Source organism: Eutrigla gurnardus, assembly GCF_963514095.1.
Source record: "Eutrigla gurnardus genome assembly, chromosome: 21".
Taxonomy (NCBI): domain Eukaryota; kingdom Metazoa; phylum Chordata; class Actinopteri; order Perciformes; family Triglidae; genus Eutrigla; species Eutrigla gurnardus.
This window is the reverse complement of record NC_139932.1, coordinates 11,376,790-11,400,879: the sequence shown is the minus strand read 5'-3', so window position 1 is coordinate 11,400,879 and position 24,090 is coordinate 11,376,790. Positions and strand designations below refer to the sequence as shown.

General features: G+C 42.5%; 2 protein-coding genes across 4 annotated transcripts in view; one reads left to right on the top strand and one right to left on the bottom strand.

The window, feature by feature from the left end:
- Positions 1 to 24,090, bottom strand: part of plxna4 (plexin A4) — a 341,055-nt gene that overhangs the window by 7,273 nt on the left and 309,692 nt on the right. The gene's annotated exons all lie outside the window — the stretch shown is intronic.
- On the top strand, positions 610 to 22,623 carry ube2h (ubiquitin-conjugating enzyme E2H). Of its 3 annotated transcripts, none has more exons than XR_014599106.1 (8): positions 610 to 852; positions 14,384 to 14,460; positions 15,523 to 15,597; positions 15,701 to 15,740; positions 16,577 to 16,629; positions 17,759 to 17,887; positions 18,050 to 20,064; positions 20,098 to 22,623. XR_014599106.1 is itself a non-coding variant. In XM_084038273.1 (7 exons), the coding sequence occupies exons 1-7, from the start codon at positions 800 to 802 to the stop codon at positions 18,172 to 18,174; spliced, it is 552 nt and encodes a 183-aa protein (XP_083894399.1). In that variant the 5' UTR covers positions 610 to 799; the 3' UTR covers positions 18,175 to 22,623. The 3 variants fall into 3 exon arrangements, 1 of the variants encoding a protein (XP_083894399.1); XR_014599107.1 differs by having other exon boundaries at positions 18,050 to 22,255; positions 22,297 to 22,623; XM_084038273.1 differs by having other exon boundaries at positions 18,050 to 22,623.

The following is a 24,090-nucleotide window of genomic DNA, read 5'->3' as shown; positions in this document are numbered from 1 at the left end:
CCATTATCACATGTATGAGGCTTTCCTTGGAACAATAGTATATTTTTAGACACGGTTGTGCTCTTGAAACCATTATCTTCATTGGCTATCAGTTGTAATGCTGCGTATTTCATCCTCACTTGAGTCTGATTGAAATAAGCCGATTTAAATCATGTTTCCCCATAATATTAAACGATGTATGTGTAGGCTGGGTAACATTCCTCCCACTGTTTGAATTGTTGGGAGAATGGGTTTTCTTCACACAGCTGTGGCCAGACATTTTGGGTGACATATCCTGGTATCCAGCACCTAGGTGTGGTGGTGAACATGGAAGACGTGCAAAAAGCAAGACGGTCAGTGAGGGCAACCTTCTGCACTGCAAAACCCTGAAGAATATCTTAATTGTAAGTTTTTTTTATATGTATTTATATTTGTATGTTGTATATAAATCTCCAAATGCAGAATAACAATGTCCATTGTTTCAAATGACACTTTAAAATAACATTTAAGACACAAAACCAAGGGTGTTCTAAATAAAACTACAAAGATAGCCATTTATGGTGACGTTTGGTCGCAGATATATGACGTGGCACGCGGAGGGATCCTAGGTTGTCAGAACGCTGAGAGACAGGCAGTGAACGGCAGAGGTCTAACGTTAGCTCGGCTACTCAGTAGGACAGGGAGACGTTGGACCGTGAAGACATCTTGCTGTGGACGTTTCTGAAAGCAAATGTTAACTTTCGGATAGTACCGTTTGCTAGCGTTTCGGGAGCTAGCTTTCAGTTTACTTATTGGGGTCCTGCGGTGGAAATAGGGGAAAATGTCGTCTCCAAGTCCGGGTAAAAGGCGAATGGATACCGATGTGGTGAAACTGTATCCTTTCTGAACATAAACAACAGTCGCTCGTTCGCCGTCTCGTCAGCTATGTCCTGATGTGTGTTGAAATGTGATATGAGCAAACCATGTTTATTGATGCTGCTTGTTAGTGATGGTAACCCACAGCAGAACGCCGTTATTGTGAATGACTAGTGTTTTTGTGTAAACAACATTTTTTTTTTTTTTGCTAGCAAAGCCAAGTGTTAGCTATTTCTGTCCTGCGAGCCTCCTTCAGTCGCTTATCGGGACAGCTGTGTTCGCTGTTAATCAGATCGGTCCCGTGTCCTTTTTTTTAATGTATTTTTCGTCCCCAACTCTGTGTATTTGTAGCTTTAGATGTCTAGCTTGCTGTATATATTACTGCAACAGCCGAACAGACGCTAACGTTATTCTCCTTTTCTAGGAATGTCTGTCATCTTGTTGCACCAGCGACCTGGCAACGGTAGCCTGTGTTAACACCGTATGGACGTTTGGTTTCTTTGTCCAGCCTGTTGTTGTCAAGTCAAACTGTCCCTTTTACACGTTGACACAAGAGCTTGTTTACATAACGTAAGGCTAACGTCAACTGAAAAATGTCTTTGTTCTACTCTCCCAAAAACCGTTGGCGTTATTGCAGCTTGTCTAGCTCTCTGGGTCTTATTAGCTTTGCTTTTTGACCCCACTAAGGTTTTTTTCCCCCCCTTCCTAATTGTGTGATTTGAATCTGCACCTTGAAATGTTCCCCCTGTAACGCTGCTGAGCTGCCTGGCTAGTCTGTTGGTTAATTTCAACATCAAAATGGCCACCTGATCTGTGTGTCTCACTGTACTTCTGTGTCTGCAGGCATATGGGAGGCTAACTTGTGTCATTTCGTGGTGGTTGTTGCTTTTATGGACGCTGGATCATTGGAAGTGAACGTGGCAGCTGTTTGTTAAGAAGTAGAGCAGGTGTCGTGGGCCTGCAGTCATTTTCAATGTGGAATGCTTGAACTTTCAGTGTGTTCTGGTTTTTCAAGTCGTTGTCACTGAGTTTACTTTTGTCCTGCTGATTTTTTTTTTTCCAACTTCCCTTCGTGCTGACATGGGGGGAGCTTTAAACTGAACCATAACAATTCATTTCCCGTCCATACAATCTTCTGGTAGAACAGTATGAACAAGTAGTTTTTTGTTTTTGTCCCAGCACAGTGGAAACCAGCTTAATGATTGGGTAGCCTGTTACTAGCCGGAAACCACAAGAGGGAGGGACTTATAACAGCTGATGAGATGGCTGTACAGCTTAGTCAAATATGGGGCTAGAACTGGGCTGGTCAGAATTAACCAAAAAAAACAAGGGGCTAAAGGCAAAACTAAAGGCTAAAAAGAAAAAGTTTGAAAGTCTTGGTAGTTTGAGTTTTGAATTGAAATGAGAAATTCCTGGATTCTGAGTTATGTTATCAACACAGTTGGAATATCAGTGGCCTACGCGGCACATTTGATAGTGCATGTGGCTGCAATATGTGAATAGCCGCAGCCAGTTCTTTCAAACTACATTTCTCTTGTTATTTTGGCCTTTCGCCGAAGGCATTTTATTACGTCTGCTAGCTAGCAACTGTGCTTGTTTGAGCAAGTTCGTGCTCTCCCACTTGACTCCACTAATGTGTAGGCCATGTCAGCCATGACAAAGTTGTGAAGCGGATAGACCAACAGCGTTTAAGGATTGCGGCACACACAAGTAGTACTCTCTCTCTCTCTCTCTCTCTCTCTTTCTGGACTTACTTGATTGACGGGCAAGAGCAGGTTTGCTGCATGCCACCTGCTCAGTTCCATACAATGACGTGTGTTTGTTTTAGGGGACCATGAGTGAGCAGTGGTCAGCAAGTGTTGAGGGCGACAGCCATGTGTGTTTTAAATGTAGGTATACAGAATTTACACAGCACATAGGTTCCTGGTATGGGAAACAGTTCCTTCCTTCTGTTTAACCCCCCAGAGTAAAACTAGCAGCGACAACCTCTTCTCTGTGCTCCCCTATCCCTGCGTCTCCCCCTAGTGTAACCAAAACCCGAAACTCACACCGCCTTTTAGACGCGGGCAATTTCTTTCTCATGGACTGACACCGAGAGCCCTCGCGCTTTAATTTGCTGCGGCCACCGGAGAGCTGCGAATCTAGAGCGTGGGCCATTAGGGAATTCATGAAAATGAATGTCAGAATGACCTCAGTATGTCATATCACTGGGTTCAGGCTTTGTGCCTCGAGCCAGGACGATGCTCTGCTTTCAGCACCAAACCTGCAGTTCTTGTGTTTGCGTGCGAGTAGCCTCAAATCGATGTAAACAACTATTCTCTGTGACTATATTTCATTAGATAGTACACCGATTTTACACTGTATTTGCCCCCCTACTCTCTCGCACCCTTTTCCTTGCAGTAGTCCTGAGTGGTAAAACACAAGTTGTTTATTGTCTAGCTCTTGCCAAGCTGTAGTACTAAACCTTAAATTTAGAGTTATTCTTCTGCCCAACGTTTGACCGCTGCCGATAAAGTTTTGCTCTTGAACATGCTGCTTTCATTTTGGAACATGGTGTTCTTGAACGAGACTCTTAAGAGTGTCATTTCGAAGAGCTTTGCGTTCAGCTGGCTGCGCGGGGTTGACTGCACATACTGTTTAGGTAGTTGTTCTGCTATTTGCATGTATTCATTATTCTACTCGCTTTACAAAATGCTTTCAAGCAGTAAGCTGCTGGAATTTGAGCACAGGTAGATTACAAAGGGCTAAGCCTATTTTGAATGCTAACACAAGCTTGCGTGGCGTCTGGCTTATGGATTTTAATGCAGAGAATGGGACACAAAAGGAAATGTGTAGAATTATCTGTACGGTGGTTTATATTTAATCAAGAATGGCCTGAAGAAGAAGAAAAAGTAGCGAGCCCTTCACCAAGGCTGGTATTTATAATGTATGACATTTGTTTAAGCATCTCTTCCTTATCATCTAATAGATGAACTGTGATTTCTTTTTTAAATTAAGTTAACTCAAGTGTTAATTGGTTTTGTTCAGCTCTTTGAAATGACACTTCCTGAGTCGACGCTGAAGTCATTGTTCTGATGAAGTGTTTATATTTATGATCGCATGATGAGCCCAAAGACTTGAGGTGTATATTTGATCACAAAGGAATCTCATTACTGCAGACGGGCAACATTTTTTTCTGAAAATGAAAAAAAAACTGTCTCAGCGGTACTTTTCAATTGCTGCCGGAGGGTCTGAAAGTGATTAGATAGCAGTTCTGCGAAGCATGGTCACTAGTGAATTTTATTTGAGACAGTGGTGAGTTGTAGGGAGGGGTGTTGCGTACTTCACCCTCCCGAGTATCTATCATGAGACCTGGCATAAATACTAGTGTATATATGGGTCTCTGAAATTAGGTGAATGATTCATGTATATCTTGTGTCACATTTGTGCTTCATGTTTTCTTCAAGGATCCATTTTTCCCTGAAGTGATTGTTCAGACTGCACTTGGCCTTCAGTAATCTTGATTTATTCCGTTGTCCACAATCAAAAGGTATAGGCTTCTTGGGGGCAGCGTCCACCTCCCTCCTTTTTTTATTTTAATGTCCTCCCCTACACCCTTCCCCACCATGTCCCTCCATCCTCCCTGAGTGGAATACCAATCCTGAGCTTTATCTGCACTCCGCTTGGTGTTTCGGCCCCATTGTGCCCTTGTAACATGACATCCGGACAGCATCAGCAGTGGAGTCTTTTGTGTTTCCCGTTTACAGAAGCCTCCTCCACCTCCCGCTGCTGTGTCAGACCATGTCACACAGCCACAGGCAGCTAATCTGCACCCGGCGCTATTATTGCGGGACTGAACCAACTGGACGCAGGTTACTGTAGCGAAGGAGCCAGCAGTTTTCTGCTCATTCCCGACAGAGAGAATGAGTGACTGAATAGGAGCATGATGGACTCATGACGAGAATGGGGAAAGCTCTGGTGATGAAGTTGCAAAACGCAATGCTTTGTTATCACTGTGTAAGGAATAACTTTACAGCAGGGGACACAAAGAAGCTCAGAGGCGTTGCAGAAAACTTGTGTGCCATTTTGCAACATGCTTACGGTGAACAGTAAACTCTTAGGTATAAAAGCACATGCAGGTTAATATTTAATCCATAATAAGACGCAAAAACAGTGACTAAGACAACGCAGGGAATGCCCCACATGTGGTACATACTCGACTTGTAATGGTATGAAATTAAGAGGGCTGAAGTGCTGTATTTATGGTGTCTTCAGCCTCCTGTGAAAGCTGAAATTATTTGTTTTTGTCTTGTATGGAGCCAAATATAACTCGTGTCTTCAGATTTCTATGTTGTGGCTCTTGGATTGCGTTTTTCTGTCTTTTCCCTTCAGTCTAAAAGCTTGTGATTGCTCACACATTTCTCTGCATCCATGCAGGTATTCTTATAGATATGCTACATCATCCAGACCTAACCAAGCCCTTCTTTGTGTGAACATAAAGTCATCTTGTAGATGAGGCTTCCTCTAGTCAGGGGGGGGGGACCTTGATTGACAGTCCTGTATTGTGGGTCCAGTAGCAAGTCATCTCTGACTGTAGGAGATCTTGGGCCCTCTCTGGTGATCCCACAGTGCAAACAGCGAAGCTTCCAGCACGCATGGCTGAGTTCCCTTAGAAAAACAGATGGACTGAAGTTCCTCTCTTTGTTTCACGTGATTTTTTTTTTTTTTTCTTCCACCGAGGAGCTCAGCCTGCCCCTGCTGCTCATGCGCACTACTGCTTTAATATAGAAAAATCAAAGGCATTATTAAGATTAGCTACATGCTTGGTCACACGTTAACATATGGGACACTAATGTTGACTTTAAATAATCCCTTTGTTTTGGCTGAAGAGCCTTATCTAAAAAGAGCAGAACCTACAGTATCCACACCCTACACTCCACTCTATCTGGTAATCTGCCTCTGTGTGTCACCTCTGTATCAGGTTGATAAAATTAGCTGTGGCATCCGTCTCTCACAAGGCTGCAGCTTTGTTAGCAGTTTCCTCAACATTGGTGTACAGCGTTGGTATATTCTTTTCAACAGACGGCAAATCTGCTCATTATACGGTAGCCTCAGATTCAGGCCATTGTCTCTCCTGCCCTAGCTCAGTTTTGTGATCATTAATGATAATTTTGTGTGCGCATGTACGCAGCTCAGGCGCATGCATGCACACAACTATTGCTGTAAATAGACTGTTGATTTAGTGAAGGGCTGGGAGGAGGAGCAGCTGAGGGATTCACGTTTGATTGCAGTGGGTGGGCTCTCATCTCTCACCAGAGAAGACAAAGAACTTAGCCCGTGCGGTACTGTGCCGCTCCAGCTCTCACACAGGGAGGTAGCCATCAGCTAACATTGTATTGTCGAGCCCTGTATTTAATGAAAACCAAATCTGCATTGCAGATTAATTAGAATACTTTGGGTGTTGAGAATTGAGCTGGGTATTTTTGTTTGATTCTTTCATTGGAGGTTTTATTGCTCCTGCACGTGGTGGATTGCAAAGACAACTTGCATTTATATGAATTTAGTGCAACAATAATGTTGGTTGAAGATGTTTATTGCATGGTGTTTCAGCCTCAGGCGTGGATTGTATGCCTCTGTGTTCACACGTTTCTAGGTGAGCTGAGAAAATGTGAACGAGACTTTATACTACCTAATATATAACTTTTATGTTGGCTTGTTTATTACTCTTGTAAACATTATCATTTTGTCAATGTTGAACGTGTTAAAATTCTAGTTGTTGACCTTTTTTTTTAGATTTATGAAGCAGAATTGAGACTCAAGTATTCATAGAGTTAATTTACTTGCCATCCACCATCGAGTGAGTGCAGCACTTAACAGCTAGCAGGCATTTACATGTGGATTTCAGTGAATCGGGCCTTTGGGGCCATGTGTCCATTGATATGTAAAACATGCTGCAAGATTTTCTTTTCACAGACCGCACACGCAGGCACCAAATGCTCAGAATAAAAACACTTACTGTGTTCGAGTGAGCAAACCTGCTCCATTCCTTGTTAACTGGGACATAGTAAAATGTACAATATTTTTATATACTGTCAAAATTATTGGTAGGGAGAAACGTGTATCGGCACCATGGCTGTACCAAAGCCTAAGCTTTTTTTTTTACTCATGCCATAGGTCTTTTTTTCCCTGAGAAACTGAGCTGCAATGCAAAACAAGTGCTGTGGTGCAATTTCTTTTCCCATGATTAGCCTAAGTCTTATGACTGACCATAAGAATTTCTGAACTTGACCATCTGACCAACATTTTTTTAGTTTGTGAACTGCTGTCTAGTTCATTTCCAAAGATGTTTTGTGTGGGAGCAGTAGTTGGCAGAGTAAAGACTAAACCTGAGGATAACTGGGTTGTTTTGTTCATGGTCGACGTGTGCCACATGAGAAACCAACATCCTGCCAGAGATCAATCAAGTTTATGTTGTGTTTTTATGTGATGATGAGAGGTTAAAGTAAATTAATTTGTCTCGTATCGTGCTTCAATAATCTTGACGCCTCAAAAATCCACATGTCCTCAGGAGCAAAATCTCCTCCTGATTGTTTCATAACACACTGGAAATCTGAATATGATTTAGATAGTTGTGTGAATCGTAGTAAATGTGAGCCCTTTCACAACTATTCTAACCTAGCCTTTGAAGGGGTGGATCACTCCTCGTGCCGAATGCATTTGTTTTGCTTCAACGTAGAATAAATGTGCAAAATCTGTTTACAAGTATGTTGTAGTACAGGTTATGGAGTCCTCCAAAGCTGTCTCTGGCATCCGTTGTGGAATCTGGACAGCAAAAAAGAGGAAGTGAGAGCAGCTGGCATGACCACAGGCATGTTAGTATCATACCAGTACACCTATACTCGGTTATCAGAAGCAGCCAGGGCAGCCGTGAACAGCCAAGACCAACCATCGCCTCTTTTTGGAGCTGAGAACAACCACACAAATACATGAGGGGCTGTGATTGTTGCAGAGCACGCCTAAATCAGATTTGGGACCATGAATAACTGGCGGTATGCATTGCATTAGCTTCTACATCCTGTACAGGCTTCTGATGCTGTAATGCCTTCTTTTTCACCAATATGCTTATTTTTTTTTATCAATGTCTTGTTTTGGTTAAGGACTTCTTACTTAAACAATGCATCTCCTTTTACTAGACAACTAGAGCAACAGGCAGGTTGCTTATTGATCGATTACTAACCACTAAGTGGATGAAAAACATCTGAACATATTTTCATATTATCAGCATTGTAGATAAAAACGTTTTATAGAGCCATCTGTACTCCGGTTAAGTCAATGAACTGGGGTGTGAGGGGTTTTCTGGTGGTTCAGATGGGCTCCAAATCTGCATTAACATTGAGATAGAGAGAGTTCCACTTAATGAGCAATAAAAGAAGGTAAACAGCTGAGGGGGGGTTCGCCTCAGTGTGAGTGGCGGTGGGAGAGATGTAGAGGAGTGGGGTTGGCTGGTGACTGTGCTTGTTCGGTGTTGAACTGATTAAATCACACTCGGAGCAACGCAGTTCCTACCGCTTGTTCTGCCTGCCTTTGCAGGGTGGTTGCTCTGTGGTCTCTGCCTCTGTGGTGGAGGTCACACACTAATCCCGCTTGGCTCGTTGCCGTGCACCAACGCATGAGAAGAACAAACACGGCACCTCATACAGGCTGGGACGATGCACATGTGTAGATAAAGTTGTATGTGTGCTGCAACCAAGCACGCCCTCTTCGATTCAAATTCACACTTAACACATGCAAAATGTTTTTTCCTCTCTGTGAATAACGGAGTGGGTAATAAGCCCATATTTGGAGGAAGAGGAAGGAACGGCTTTGTTGTTGGTGTTAAGTCGGTATTTGTACTTTGTTGTCTGTTTTGCGTTGTTTTTTAAATGTCCAAAGCTGCATTCTGTTGTCCTTTATTATAAAATGTGGCTTGCTGTCTTCAGTAACTTCTTACTTAAGGTCTTTCTCTTTGCTTGTTCTTTGTCTATACTTGAATCTCTCTTGGCGGAGGAAGCTCACCCATTGCTCACACTCTGAGGACAGCTGCTATATTTCCTGCCTTTCATCTGCAAGGCCTTTTGATTGTATGTTTGAGCTCCAATCTGTGCATAAGGGAGAGAAAACGAAAGTGCTGCCTCCTTATCGCTTCAGAAAGATGTGCCCTTAAGCAAGTCACTCTCTATCAAGGTTATAATGTTTCCTCTGCCATTTAAACCATCATTTGACATCATGTAACATCAGTCATTCCCCATGTACTTAAAGATTCTTCTCACCTCATGATACCTCTCATTGAAAGGCTTCTATTGTCCAGTGTAGATAAACAAGTTACTTTATGCACTATGTACATATGTGTTGAGGCATTTCACCTCTCTGCAACAGAGCTGTATTCCCCAGTGGTCAGAGAGGACATTAGAGTTTGCATACTCTTTTGTGTCGATGGGTCATCTCGGGGTCAGAGTGCTGCACAGAAGGTCATTCTCTCTCGCATCGCTATCTCTTTGAAAATCTGACCATAAACAACTTGGAAGGTTTCGTATTGGAAACCTTAACATGAGAAACTGAGCTCAGCTTATCAATCACTTGTCTATTTAGATGCATAATGTCCCCATTACTGACGTTTTGATACATCTTTGGCTCTTATAGTATACATTTCTCAGTGAAGTCAAATCCGGCGATAGCTTTTGCCCATTAATGTGTCTGTAAACACATAATCATCATCGGCCTGCAGTCCACAGCAATGATGTCATTCACATCCACAGATCTGGCTGCAAGGCTAGATCAGCATTCACCAGGCTGAACTCTCCTCATTATCCCTGCATCACTATGTCTCTGCCTGTCCTTGGCATTGCTCTTTCCATGTTTCTTTTTTTGCTTTATTCTTCAACATCTCTGTGTATCATATCTTCTCCTGCTCTCCCTCTCACCAGTTTCAGCCCCGTGCTCCGTTGGCTGACCTTATTCTACCCCTGCTCTTTTTATGTTCCTCTTCCCTGCTGGCTTTGTGGGGGTTATGGACTATTAATGTCTTTCAGGCAGACTTCTTAACTTTACTTTGCTTCTTAAGTTCGGGTCTTTGAGGGTCTTCGTCTCTGGTTAGTGCCATTAATAACTGGAAATTCTGCATGGTGTCCCTTATGCTACTCTGTAACCTTGCTCTCTTCCAAGGCTTTCAGGATTATTTGATTTAGTGTCTTTCCTGTTATTTCAGCCTAGTCTGCCCAGAAGCTCTGAACACTAACTTTTTTAAAAGCATCGCTCGAAGCTGGAGCTGTCAGCAGGTGGTCCGAGTATTGTATGCTCCCATGTAAATAGTCTAATATGGCCTGCGGAATTGGTTTGGTCTTTTTCAGGGTTCGAGTTATGATTTCATCTCTGTGGGGGTCTCCAAAAAAAAAAAAAAAAAAAAACTATGGATGCGCAAGTAAATAATAAAGGATACTGTGGGCTTTTCCTTCCTTTCCTCTCCTCAAAAGAAAGATGAGGACGAGGAAATGCTTTGCAAATAGCCAGTGTTTCCCTTTTACCAGATCAACAGCTTCTCTGTCTCGAAAGAGGAAAACGTTCATGCATGATTGACACCATATTGTTTGACAGAGTACCGTTTATTTTCCCCCCATCGTGTTTGCTTTCCATACTTAAAAAGACGTTGGTCAGAATGGGGTATTTTAATCCAGGGTCAGGCAGGGATAGTGGCCTGAATGTACCAGAAGGAAAACAAGACATGTCTAGACCATAACCGTAAATGCTGTTTACCGCACGCTTTTTTATACATAAGCCGTTAAATGTGCTGTATAAAGTTCAGAATCAGGATAACATTGACCTTGTTCTTAGATACACTGGGAAACAGGCTAATTGGTAGTCTAAAAGTAGTCATTTTAAACTTTTTCTTTCTGCAGTGTTTTTTAAGTGCGAGTGTTGTCCAGCCAGTATGTCATTATATGAAGAAAACCTTGCAGTGAAATGATGTTAGCACTTCAGGGTTGTTTCAGGCTTCAGGTACACCAACGAGGATATTTGTCTGGATTGAGTGGACTCTCTGTATCAGATTACAAGTGTGTGTAGAAGGCTATTGACCTAGTGCTGTCCACAGATTATGACTTATCTGTACTAATCCAAGGTGGGGGGATGGACTGATGGTCGTTATGATCGGAATGGGAAACGAGCAAATGGTGACCAAAACGGTGTTGTTAATTGTCCCACAATTATTTGAAAGTGGTTAGGTGAAAAGTAAGTGTGTGTATATATGTACGTTAATATATGGAATGTAGGACATGTGTGGATTGATCAATAACCACATTTAATAGTTATATATATTATCGGAATGTGTTAGTTTGTGACAGATACTTTTGGATTAGATTTTTTCAAACCAAACAATACGTTCTGATATGTTTACATGCCAGAACATAGCAATCATAGCAGTAAAGTCCAGAAAGTGCCATTTTTTACAAACTATCAGATTTATTCCTTTAATACTCAAGATATAGGTTGATTGATCATTGTAATTTTTTTGTTTACAGTGCTCATGTGACTTGAATTTAAACACTGCAGCACCTAAACACAATATTCGAACACCTCAAATTTAATATTAATGTGCATTTAAATGCACCGAACAATCCAATTTCTTGCTTTCTTGCCAGCTATTCGGGTGGAACCAATTTGCCTTCCCTTGTTGATGTGTGTCGTGTCACCTCTGTTTTTAGGAAAACCCAAACAAAAAGACAATGCAGCACATAGTTAATAGGTTTAAACACTGAATGTCCTGCCTGCCCAGTTTCGCGAGCGTCCATTTATCTGTCGCTCCTTCAAACTTTTGAGAATTTACAGGCTCTACCAGGAACTCCCTGCTGTTCTTACAGACCTGCCAAACTTCTTCATGGGGGGATGGAGCTGCTGTTGACACTGACTTGCAGTTATGAACCGGGTGGGAGGAATGAGTGCTCGGAGGTTTCGGTGAAACAAAAGGCCAGTGGATTAGACCATTGTGTCGTGATGCCATGACTCTCGAAGTGAGTGCATAGGTTTTGGGGTTGGCCTTTTTAGTGTTGAAGTTTGACATCAAAGCCAGAGATCGTTCCTTGCGATGAAGATTGTGAGTAATGTGTGGACATGTGTTTGGGTTTTTTTGTTTATAATTCTTGACTGAACTGAAATTAGCTTTATAAGTGATTTTTTGTGTGTGTATATCTGTATCTGTGTGTGTATATCTGTACTTATCATGCGAGTGTAACATGTGAGAAGTCAGTCAGCTCCTCCCTTTCCCCACCTCCTCTGTCGCTCACATGATCTCTCCGTGGTAACAAGCATGTTTACAGGTCACGAAGACCCCGACCTTTTTGTAGTTCTGCTTGTTTGCCGTCTTGAATGTAATTTAGTGCAGATAAACCAGTTGTTCTCTTGCTTCTCGGGCGGTGTGGCTAATGTCAACTAGCCTGCAGCGTAATCAGTGTTGATTCAATACCATTAATAGCTTATCCCCCACCCTGCCTCACTGCTGCCCTCTATAACATAACGCACACAGGTCACACCATCCCCCCTCTCAGCATTGCCTCCCTCTTTCATGGACATACACACATTCCCTCACACCAGTAGTTTCACTACATCATTACTTAGGTGCATATGTGTCACCATGAAGGTCAGGATATGGCAAGCTGCAGAATCTAAACAATAAGGTACGTTGTGTGATGTAGTCTACATAAGGCTGGTTGTTGCGTTGTCCTCTTAGTGTTGGCGGTCATTCGTTCTGCTTCGGACTTCAAAGAGCCTCCGAATGGCTCTTTGACTCCAACGCGAGTCAGAACAGAGAGCTTCCACTTCTGTCCGACAGTGACATATTTCCTTGCAGAATCCAGGGATTCGGTCTGCTCTTCACAGACTCAGCCAGAGCTTAAAATAACCTCCAGTTTGATTTAACCCTTTTGGGGGTCAGCGCCACCGCTAATGGGATACTCACTCAATCAGGATTGACGAGCCAGCTGCTACTGTGTGGCGTGGAAAACTGACTTTTTTATCCCATCTCCTTGTACCTTCTGTCTCTCATGTGTCCGTTAAGTCTTTTATTCTCGTTTGTAAGTCTCTCTCTGCTTCAATTTGTTTTCCCGTGCCTCGTCACTCTGCTTACATGAAAGGGAAGTTATTTCTCTTTGACGATTTTGTGTCAGAGCGGAGATCAAAATGAATCAGAGCGAGCATACATTATCTGCTCATAGCTGTAGGATTTGCCATATAATACACTGAGTGAAAATAAGCTAGCATTCTTTAGGGTTTGTTATGACTGTAATCATGTCTCTAACTGGAGTATTAACTTCTCCTGTGGTGGATGATCTGGATAAATGCAGTTTTCTAAATCTCGTCCGGTTCCACAGTTGGCTCAGGCGATCCTTTTTTCTTTCTTTTTATTTGTAGTACCTAGATTATAAGGTTTTTCCCCTCTGTTATTTTTTACTTATTTGGTTTATAACTATTATTTTACAGGTATGTCATTTTATTTACTTATTTATGACATACTTTGATCGTATAAGGACAATGGGAGGGGGGAGGATGGGAGGGGTGGGGGGGTGTTCATTTATTTTCATACAAGTTCAAAACAAAAAAAAGAAAAGACATTGTATCCCTGTGTACACTTTGTGTCTGTCTTGCACTTGATAAATAAAAGTTATTAAAAAAAGAAATTCTTTGAAGAAGCCTTGTACAATGGCTAAATATGACGCCTTGGCAGAGTGCTTCTCTCTGATTGGCTGGGGATTTGCTTATTTGGGTTAATGGAGCCGCTCTGTTGAGTGAATTAGAAATCGATTCCTTCAAACAAAGCTGTTTTTATCTTTCTTGTTCTCGTGTTGAAACATAGAACATAGCGGGTTTCCTCAGTGGTATAAACTTGTAGAATCTCAGGCGCTCTTAGGGAGGTGGACTTCTGTGCCGTGTTTCTCAGTGGGGACTTGTGTTTTATGTCCAGGGCGGCCATTAGAGAGTGACAGGTGGAGGACGGCCAGCATGGTCATGAAGCATGGCTGAATGTGATCTGCTGGCTGATCTGAGTGTCCTTTCTATTTCTTTTTTTCTTCTTCTCTTTTTTGGCATCACTGGCCCGCATACTTCACATTCAGTCTGGGGATATTAACTGAATGTGCAGAATGACAAATTGGCGCGAGGCTATCGATTGTCATTGAAAGTGAGTCTCCAGGACGAGGGGCCGGCGCAGAATCAAAGTGTTATTTCCCTGCATTGATTTGTTTTCATCATGTGTCTAAAGCAATCATTTCTCTCTTTAGTTTGCCTAACTCTGTATGGTATGAAAGGATGACGTTGGCTAGGAGAGGGGAAAAGTACGGATCCTGCACTGGTCTTTGTCTTTCTCCCAACAAAGCATGTGATGTTGTGTTACAATGGAAACCACTGAAGCAGCTGCTTTACCCATTTCACAGAGGCCAAACCGTTAGCGATCCTGAACATAATTCAAGAAGTGTTGGTTATTGTAGTCCCTCAGGTGTGTCTTTGTCCATGTCACATGAAGATGTTGTCCTTAACGGTCTTACAGCATCGAGAGCAAGCATGAAGTCACCATCCTCAGTGGGCTCAATGAATTTGTAGTGAAGTTTTTCGGACCACAAGGAAGTAAGTGTTTTTTTTTTTCTTCTGATTTTAACAAATATTTTTAAGTTTCCTGACGTGTTGAATCCTCATGTCTGCTAATTCATGTGCTCCACAAAGGAGCCGTAGGATATTGGGTGTGTTTTTGATCAGGTTCCAAGTAATATGAAACAAATTAAGGGACCCTTGGGATCCTGAATGCTCTCCTTTTTAACGCCTCTTCTCTGCCCAACTACGGCATTGTAAAAAGCCTGATCGACGTTGCTGTTAAACAATGATTATCTGTCCACATGTGACGTTTAGTTAATGTCGAAACAGAGCATGTAATGACACTGACTGTTGGGCCGATGTCAGCCATCGCAGGAATTAGTCATTCCCCTGTGTGGGTCATAAAGAGCGGTTCGTCACAGCAGGCTTGGAACGTAAAATGGATTGAAACCAAGCCCGAGGCAAACAACGTGTAAAGCAGAGGAGCCAGGCTTGAGGGGAATTTGGACGAGGAGAGTGGCCTCATCAGCAGGAAATACTTCTTTTGTGTGCTGTTCACAACATCTGTCGCCCTAAAACCACTGCCTCTTACGCGTCGGTAAAGAGAGGAAGTAGGTGTTTGGCCGTGTTTATGATGCCTAGTAACTATGCCACATGAAAATGGCACGGTCGTTGGCCGTCATGTGTGTAATATGCACATGCTCACCACCATTCATCTTCAACAAGTGCGTTTGAGTTTCAGCAAGGGCCCTGTGAGTGCCACACATTCGCACAATCTCATTCTCTTCCTCTTTGATGTCGGTATATTATATGAAGCGATTTGGAAGTAAAGAATACCCCGGGGCTGAAATACATTACTGCCTAAGATAAAAGAAAAACGGCAGAGGGAAGTGGAATGTGTAGCTCATTTTTCTCAACTACTCCTCTCTCTGTTGTGTTTCTGAGTGGAGAAAGGAGTGCAAATAAATTGATGAAACCCTAGTGTCTAAATCCATTGGATTGCGTAAAGGATGAAATATGGTGTTGAATGGAATGAAAGCCTCCTCTGCCCTCAGCAGTGTTTTCTCTTATGTGTCTGTGTTCCCTCCTCATGTGCAGCACCGTACGAAGGAGGCGTGTGGAAGGTGCGAGTAGATCTTCCTGACAAATATCCTTTCAAATCGCCATCAATAGGTATGAGTTCTACTATCATACAAAGATAAGATTGCAATGTTTTGGGCGGTTCTCTTTCGCCTTTTTTTTTTTTTTTTTTAACACTTTTATTCTCGTCTTTCAGGATTCATGAACAAGATTTTTCATCCCAACATTGACGAAGCGTAAGTTGATTGTATTTGAAGTATTACATTTTTTGTTATTATGAGACTATGGCACTGTAGAATTACTCATCTAAGGCTGTGTGTAGTAAAGCTCATCTAATGCTATTTGCTTGTTATGTTGTAATCTAAAAACATTGGTTGCATTCATTAATATTTCCCTAAGTTTTCTATATTTCCTTTTTAAGTTCTAGGACTTCAAATAGTAAAAAAAGAAAAAAAAAGAAAGATGTGCAGCTTCACTTTTAACTTTTTTTATGAGACGCTAGCTTTGGCACGGTCTGCTAAGAGCAGCAATTCACACAAATATTGAACCGGCCAACATCTTGGTTTCTCTTGGCCCAGTAATCCACTGCTTCGAGGCCAGATCCGGTCTGTGAAGTTGGTCTCTGGGAGGACCAAATAGGAGAAATGACCAAAGATAGCGGCACATTCAGGCAGTTCCCGTCAGAAAGTGTTCTATTTTTCACCAGGAAACGACTGACAAAGTGTAAATACCAGTCGCTAACTGGGGCAACTTCCATGTTAAACACATTTACAGTACACAGAGTGACATTCCAATTCAGGTTAACTGTCAATATGACTTCAAGAGTAAAAAGTCAGGCTTCCATCAATCTGACCTATGGTTGTCAGTGGTCTACATAAAGTAAGATATTTTCCAGTGACCTGGTCACATGATATTTCTGACAAAACTCTTCATTCTCACGAAAATGCAACGTGCCAAAAGGAATAAATCACCCTCAACTTTGAGGCAAAAGAAGGCTGCGTTTCTCAGCCACATTTGCAAAAAGACAAACCTTGTTTAACCCTCTAAATGTGTTTTCTTCTTGCTTCCCCAGGTCAGGGACAGTGTGCTTAGATGTCATCAACCAGACATGGACAGCCCTTTATGGTGAGTGGCCCAACTGCTTATGTGTCCATATTAAGTTTCCCCCAGTGGAGTCCCTGTGATTATGTGTAAAGAACTTGACACTGTGCCATCCGCTAGCAAGAGTGGCCACATTAGGCCGCGGTGCACAATTGGCTCTAATCTACTTACCGAGTGGAGAAGTGAACAATAATGAGGTAATACCCTCACTCAGCAAGGTCAGAAAACAGTCACCTTGGACAGGAATCATTTACTGTCGGCTATGAGAGATCACATGATGGTCCGTACCGTTAGTGACACCGAGCTCCTCTCACTGTCACTCCATGTTTCTCTGCTGCTCTCCGTGTCCCCGTGCCCTTCTCCCCATTTCCCCATTAATTTCTCATTACAGACCCTCCACTAAGATAGCTGTTGAGCAATATGAATGACATTACAGTAATGGTTCAGCATCCCTGACTATTTATTCCACTGGTGTTCTGGATGTGACTCCGGGGCCAAATGCTAAATCCTTAAATGATTCAGAATGAACTCTTGATTCCAGCGTTTCAATATAAATGGGAAGGTACACACTTTTGTGTACTTTTGCCTTTGTCTCACGTGAAATGGGAAAGATTTTGTTGTTTGTTTGTAGCGCTTGGAAAAAAAAGAATCTCCGATCGGACAGACTGCTCTGTCTGCAGTGATTTATCTACAAAGCAAGAGGGAACAAAAGCAACTGATTAATTCACCTAAACATGATAATGCTGTGCACTGTAGGAAAGCGTTTGCTTTTCCCAAACTTGGAATGGACTCAACAGTGACACCTTGGGGAAGAGAGCAGAACTGCAGGTTTTTTCCACGAGGCCTCGGCTGTGGGAGAGAGCTGAGGCCTGCTAGCAGAGAGCTAGTGAAAGGGATTAGCGCCGTTCTAGCCTCTGTGAGATCAGTATGCTCACCCCACATCTTTGCATGGTCATCACTGACTGACATGTGTGTTAATTGATTATGAGCTTCCCTGTGGCTTATTAACAGAGGCAGCAGGTTTAGATTAGACATGTAAATGTCTCAGCATTATTATTTCTCCATCTGGTTTCTCCAGAATCCTGACAGTCGCTGCCATTAAATCATAATTCCTCTGCTAACGTAGTTCTTTCGGTGTTGCCTTCTTTCCCAGATCTGACCAACATCTTTGAGTCGTTCCTGCCCCAGCTGCTGGCTTACCCAAACCCCATCGACCCCCTGAATGGAGACGCAGCAGCCATGTACCTTCACCGGCCAGAGGAGTACAAGCAGAAAATCAAAGGTTCAGATCCAAATCTGCTGGGGTGTAGATACCAGACCCCTTAGATTCAATAACCTGACAACATACAAGTCTGATCATTATGTATTTTTTAGACTCTCACTTTTTCCTGTCTGACAATGTCTCTCTTTCTCTCCCACTCTCTGTTTTTTTCCCCCTCTAAAGAGTACATCCAGAAATATGCAACAGAGGAGGCTCTGAAGGAGCAGGAAGAGGGCGCAGGCGACTCTTCATCTGAAAGCTCCATGTCTGATTTCTCAGAAGACGAGGCACAGGACATGGAGTTGTAGTGATAGATGGGCTCCCCCATCCCGCCTCCTCCTTTAACCCCCTCCCCCAGAGACTATATTTGATTTCCTAACCATGAGAAAGCAGACTTATAATATTCATATTTAAACAAGTTGATTTTTTATTATTATTATTATTATTATTATTACTAAACAAGGATTTTTATGGATATCTAGCCTTTGGTGTGTTTGACAGGCACCCTCCCATTCTGTAGCTGTTTCTCCCCACAAAGACGACTGCTTTCACACACTCTTCCTGTCATATCTGCATTTTTTTTTAGATGTGTCGTATAGCTCGTAGGCAGGAAATCTCCCAGTGAACATCTCATTTCCTTACTCAATTTTCACTTTTTGACAAAAAAAAAAGGATATTTATGTTTGACCTGAACCCTCCTTTTTCCACAATGATTCTGACAAAAAAAACAACAAGATTTTGTTAGTTGCTCCACTACAAAACTGCATAGGTCTTGCTTGCAATATTTATCGGTAGTCAAGACAATACCTTTGAGGCGCACAATCACACACACAAGGTGTCATAGCACACCTTATATAGAATACAAGAAGTGTAGCGCCAATAGACGCTCCTAAATCAACCCTGAATGCTTCCGAAGCAGATCTTTTTCGACATATTGGTTCGGATGCTACCATGGCATGCTACTACTTTTTTGCTCCTCTGTTGTGGACCCGCTGCAGCCGCCTGTCTACGTATGCCGCTGTGCAGAGCAAAATAAATGCTTAACAAGGGCAGGTCTGCGAAAAACGAGTGAATTAAATACACGACTTGTTACAGGGCGAGTGAAGTTGTGACAAAGATGCATCGGGGGTGCGTTCGGTGTTGATTTGTGGAACGTACACTAGCTGCATAAAGTATATGGATGACTAATGCGTAAAGGCAAAGAAGACGGAAGTGGCATTTGTGGAGATTCCCGTCTGACTCACTTGGCATGACGGGAAGTAGATCAGAGCTACCCTTTAACCATCTAAGCGTATGGATTTCATTTTCAGGAAACATGTTCTCATTTGTGCGGGACGCCACTGGCTTTCAATCACCTGTCCCGCTTTGATATCAGATTTCTGTTCAGTGTTATCGGTCAAGAGCAACTTTTCAGGTCGAGAAAGAATGTAATCATCACCTATTCTGGTGAATTTAGAAAACCAGCACCAAAGTCGGGTTTTAATTTTTAGCGGAAAAGAAACAACAAAAAAAAAAGGTCATGGTTATTGTGTGCATCGGAGAGATTCATTGAAGAATCCGGTTTAGAGTAGTCACGGTCCTCCTCACATTCCACTGTTACCTGGAGTTCGCTGCAATATATGCCCCTCGTGTAGGTCCGACTCGTGGTTTGTGTGCCGCGACTACATCGACTGGATTCCCATTTTACGTCTGCCTACATCTCTATTTGGTTCACTAGTTTGAAGAAGATTACAAAGCAAGAGTCCAATGTGAGACATTTTGGCTTGTAGCAATTCTCATTGAGTTTCACATTTACAATGCAATCGCAGCTTTGACTTTTGGCTGTTTTTTTCCCCCCGTCTTTTATTTCCTGTACTTTTTTAAATCTGTTTTGCCCGATCGGGGGGGAGGGGGGGGAGGAGGTCAACGTGTGTGTGTGTGTGTGTGTGTGTGTGTGTGTGTGTGTGTGTGTGTGTGTGTGTGTGTGTGTGTGTGTGTGTGTGTGTGTGTGTGTGTGTGTGTGTGTGTGTGTGTGTGTGTGTGTGTGACAGCATCTACCTTGTACAGTGATGACACACCTCTCTGTAGCCTCGTGAAACTCGGTGTTGAACCCAAAACGCTGACGGGGTCGATGCTTGTCGAGGCGAACGCGGCAGTCAAACTACCTACAACACCTTGAGATGTATTCACTTCATAGATGGCAGTTAGAATCACTGTTGGCTCTGTGGCAGATTGTGGGTGCCGAGCTGGAGATTCGAGGCTGAATCGGACTCGGAAGGTCACCCTATCGCCTCTTGATCCCAACTTCCTCTTCTGTGCCTCATCACCAAATGGAGGGGGACCGTTCATGAAGTCCCCAAAACCATGTTTCCAAAAAGCCATGAACAGAAACTAGAAAAGCACATTGGTTTTACTCATCCTACCTTTTTATTCACATCTCTCCGCAGCGTGATTTTAAACTTTGACTCCGTTGCGGATGAGGGGAAATCACCTAAGCCTGAGTGGCGTTGGATTCATTTGAGCTAATGTAGGATTGTTAGAATGTTCTTTCTTTTTTTGGCTCATGTTCAAAACACAGTTTGGTTGTATCTTGCATAGTGATTCACGTTTTTCACCCGGGGACGTACTCACGAGGATGGAAATCATGCTTATCTTTGTTGAGCTGTGTGTTTTTTGACAGGATAGAGAGTTTTGCTGGGTGTCGACTTCAACTAAACAACATTATGCTATGTGGCTGTATTACAGATAGAGTTAGCTAGTTTGGTATACTTACCTGGTAACGCATTCATTGCTCATCTGAGTTCTCTCTTTTGTTTAGTGTCCGTCGTGTGGTTAAATGTGAGATACTCCATAGACATGCCTGCTTGTCCTCTTCTTGCAGACTTCAGTTGTACAGATGAGTGTGAGCGGTTTCAAGGGTGACCTGTAGTGAGCCTGATCGAACTGTACAGACATCCAAAGTGTGGTTCAACCCTTTTTTTCAAGAGATCGGATCCCCCCCCCCAAAAAAAACATGATTCAAAACACAATTACACACCCAGAATTGTCCCATTTGAATGCTTACCCAATTAGTTTTTAATTTCCCATGTTTATCTTCCAGCCCGGGGAGGTTTTGATTGTTAGCTTCCAGCAGGACGCGGCCATTTTTTTTAACTGTTGCAGAGCCGACTTCTGTGATACTCAAAGTGTTCAAGGCAGTATAAAGCTACGTGAATGTTTTTTCCTCTGTGTTCGGGTGTTTCGTGGTGACGTTTGTGATCCACAGCCACTCAAAAACAGAAACCTGCAAACTGTATGCAGATCCCCACTCTCACTCTCGGCTCGTGTTTCCTCCCCCAAGCTGCGTTTAAATGTTTATTTATTCATTAAAGAGACCTCTTTTTATTTGGGGGGGGGGGGGTTATCTTGGTCATCAACATGTAAGTTGTGGGTCAGCTTAATTATTACACTGATGACAACATGATCCTTAGTTCTTCTTTCCTTCTTGTTTTAAGTCATGCAGATGGTTTTACTTTTACATTTGTGCAGTATTGTATGTGGGTGCTGAACATTTCCTATATCCAAGTTGAGAATTGTAATAAAATAGCACATTATGATGCAATGGTGCGACAGAGAACTAATGATTCTTTTTTTTTTATATCTGTCTTTCTCAAAAACAAGAATTTTTCTGTTTGGCTAAAATGGTAGGTTTGGTTTTCAGAATTCTCTGCATCTGCTGGGCAATAAATTGATGACATACAGAGCTGTGGCCTGGTGTCGCTCTGGTAAACATTACAAACATAAGATCTTTTCAGTGGCCTCCCTTGTTCTCTTCTCTTTTTTTTTTGGTTCTCCACAATTACTCACTCAAGGTCAAGAGGAATAAATACTGCTTTTGTATTTCAGGTTGTTTTTAACTCGGGTCAAGAACTAAAGGAAAAGTCCTCAAACCAGTGAATGATTATGTTTGCAACTTGAATTATTTTTGGAAAAAAATATGGAAAAACATGTTGTTTTTTTCATTTCATTTAATTTACTTTTGGCTTTGTCCCCTCCTCCTCGTCTGCTCTAAGACCACAGGTGTTCAAAACAACCTCCATGTCTTAACTTTTTAAGTTTTAAACAGCGACTCCAGACCACCACATTAACTCACAGGGCCTCACATTTCTAACTGCAAACCTGCAGAGAAGGTCCAGTGCAGAGCCATAGCCCCACACACACACACACACCCAGCCGGATCCACAGATGGGACGCCCAGGGCTCGTCCCCCGTTTTATCAGCACAGCTGCAGACAGCCAGCACCCTGATTCTGTAATATCACCTCCCTCCCGTGTGTTGACTGTATCTCCTTGTGCACTTGCATGCTTCTGGTGTGGAGTCGAGGCTCGCTTGGTGCACACCTTCCATTCTGTCTTGTGCCCGTGTGGATTTGTGCCCTTGTGCTGGCCTCCTGCTGCCGTCAGGGGATTTAGCAGGCACACACAGCATGGAAATGGCAGGGTTTTTTTTATAGAAACTATGTATTTGTTACCTAGTGTGTGATACTCGAGGGTTTAAAAAGTCAAAAGTTTTTTTTTTTCTTCTTCTTTTTTTTTTTTTGGTTCAAAACAGTCCATCCTTGGTCTTATTTTTATCCCCCTCTTTGCCCTCTTGTTTTTTTCTTTGCATTGTGAAGTGGGCATGCTTGTCAAAAAGACAAATGCTCTCTATTAATAGGCTTATAACCACATAAATAGTTGTGTATAAAATAAACTGTTATAACTTCTTTTTTAATAAAACATTCAATGTGTATAAAATGGGTTTGTGTAAGGCTGATGATTCTCATACGTGATGTGTCATAATTACATGACTGGCAGAAAACATGAGCATATTTATGAGATTTATGCAGCAAGGTTTCTGTGATCTTCTCATCTGATGAGTGTGTGTAAGTATTCCAGCTGTAACAGATGGCTTAAATATCCGAATGTCCATCTTGAAGGTTTTTTTTATTGTTTTTTGTTCCATTTTTACATTAAAGCTAGTACATTTTGCTTTACGACTGAGCCATAATGTACATTTTACTTGTTTATATATGGGTTAAATTACAGAGGAACCCAATGCTTTTTAATACTTACATTCAGTCAGTTTCCACACTTTTAATCTACAACATGCTGCACAGGTTACATCTCGTGTTCCACAGAAAACCGGCCTGTAATAGCAGCACATCCACAAGGTGTCAGTGTGGCACCACGCTCCGCTGTGCCTGGACTCCCCCACCTCCATGTCTCAGCCAGGCCTGCACAATATGGGCCACTGTCTGGCATGATCCCGGTGAAACTTGAGAATGAGGTTAGTATGAAATGGTGGTGGTGAATGACTGCAGCTATCCTGACTTTGGAGGGGTTTTTTTCTCCACAGTAACATTACGCTGGTGTTCTTGGTGGCGTTTCTATCGTCTTTTACATCGAGTGTCTCTAAACTGTTGCTTTTGGTTTATATATATATATATAAGTGTTGCATTAGACTTGTACGCTGCTGTGATCTGTGCCAAATCTACTGAGTATTTCAGCTTCTGACTGGGTTTTATTTTGAAGGGGACTCTGGACTATGAGAGATTAACCTTGCTGTGAGGGCAGCCTTGGCATGTCACCACGGATGCTGGTTCACAAGTGAGCCAGATGAGGGCACTGTCTCATACGTCTGCTGAACCCCCCCACCCCCCCTCTATAATCACAGCAGGAGAAAAAAATAAATGATGTGACATAAGGCTGTTTAATCCCCTCTCCTCTGAAAAATGTATTCTGTCACGCAGCAATCTGCTCTCTCTTCCTGTTCTTCATTTCTGGAGCTGCACCGAGACGTGAAATTACTCCCCAGTTTGATATTTCTTTGATGTGCTTTTTGCGCTGCGTTGGGTACTGAAGTGTGCCTGGTCCATATGACCTTCCTTTTTCCTTTTTCTACTATTACTATTTTCTACTTATACTCAAAAAGGGCTAGAAAATATACAAAGAAAACGTTATAGAGTCACTACAACAGCCCTAGACTGAATGCTGTGAGATGCGTGCTCTAATAAGAAGCTGGATTGATTTAGTTTATTAGGTGTCCATACTTTCTCCGTACTGGACTTCCTGTGCTCGGCCACAAGCTCCAGCCTGTCCAGATCCGAGCCCTAGAGGATCCTGATCTCGGGCCAGGAATGTCTGTGAGGTGTTCGGGTATTTACTCACCATGAATCACCATGCTGTGGGCACAAATTAAAGGAGCACTACAACAATTTAGCATTG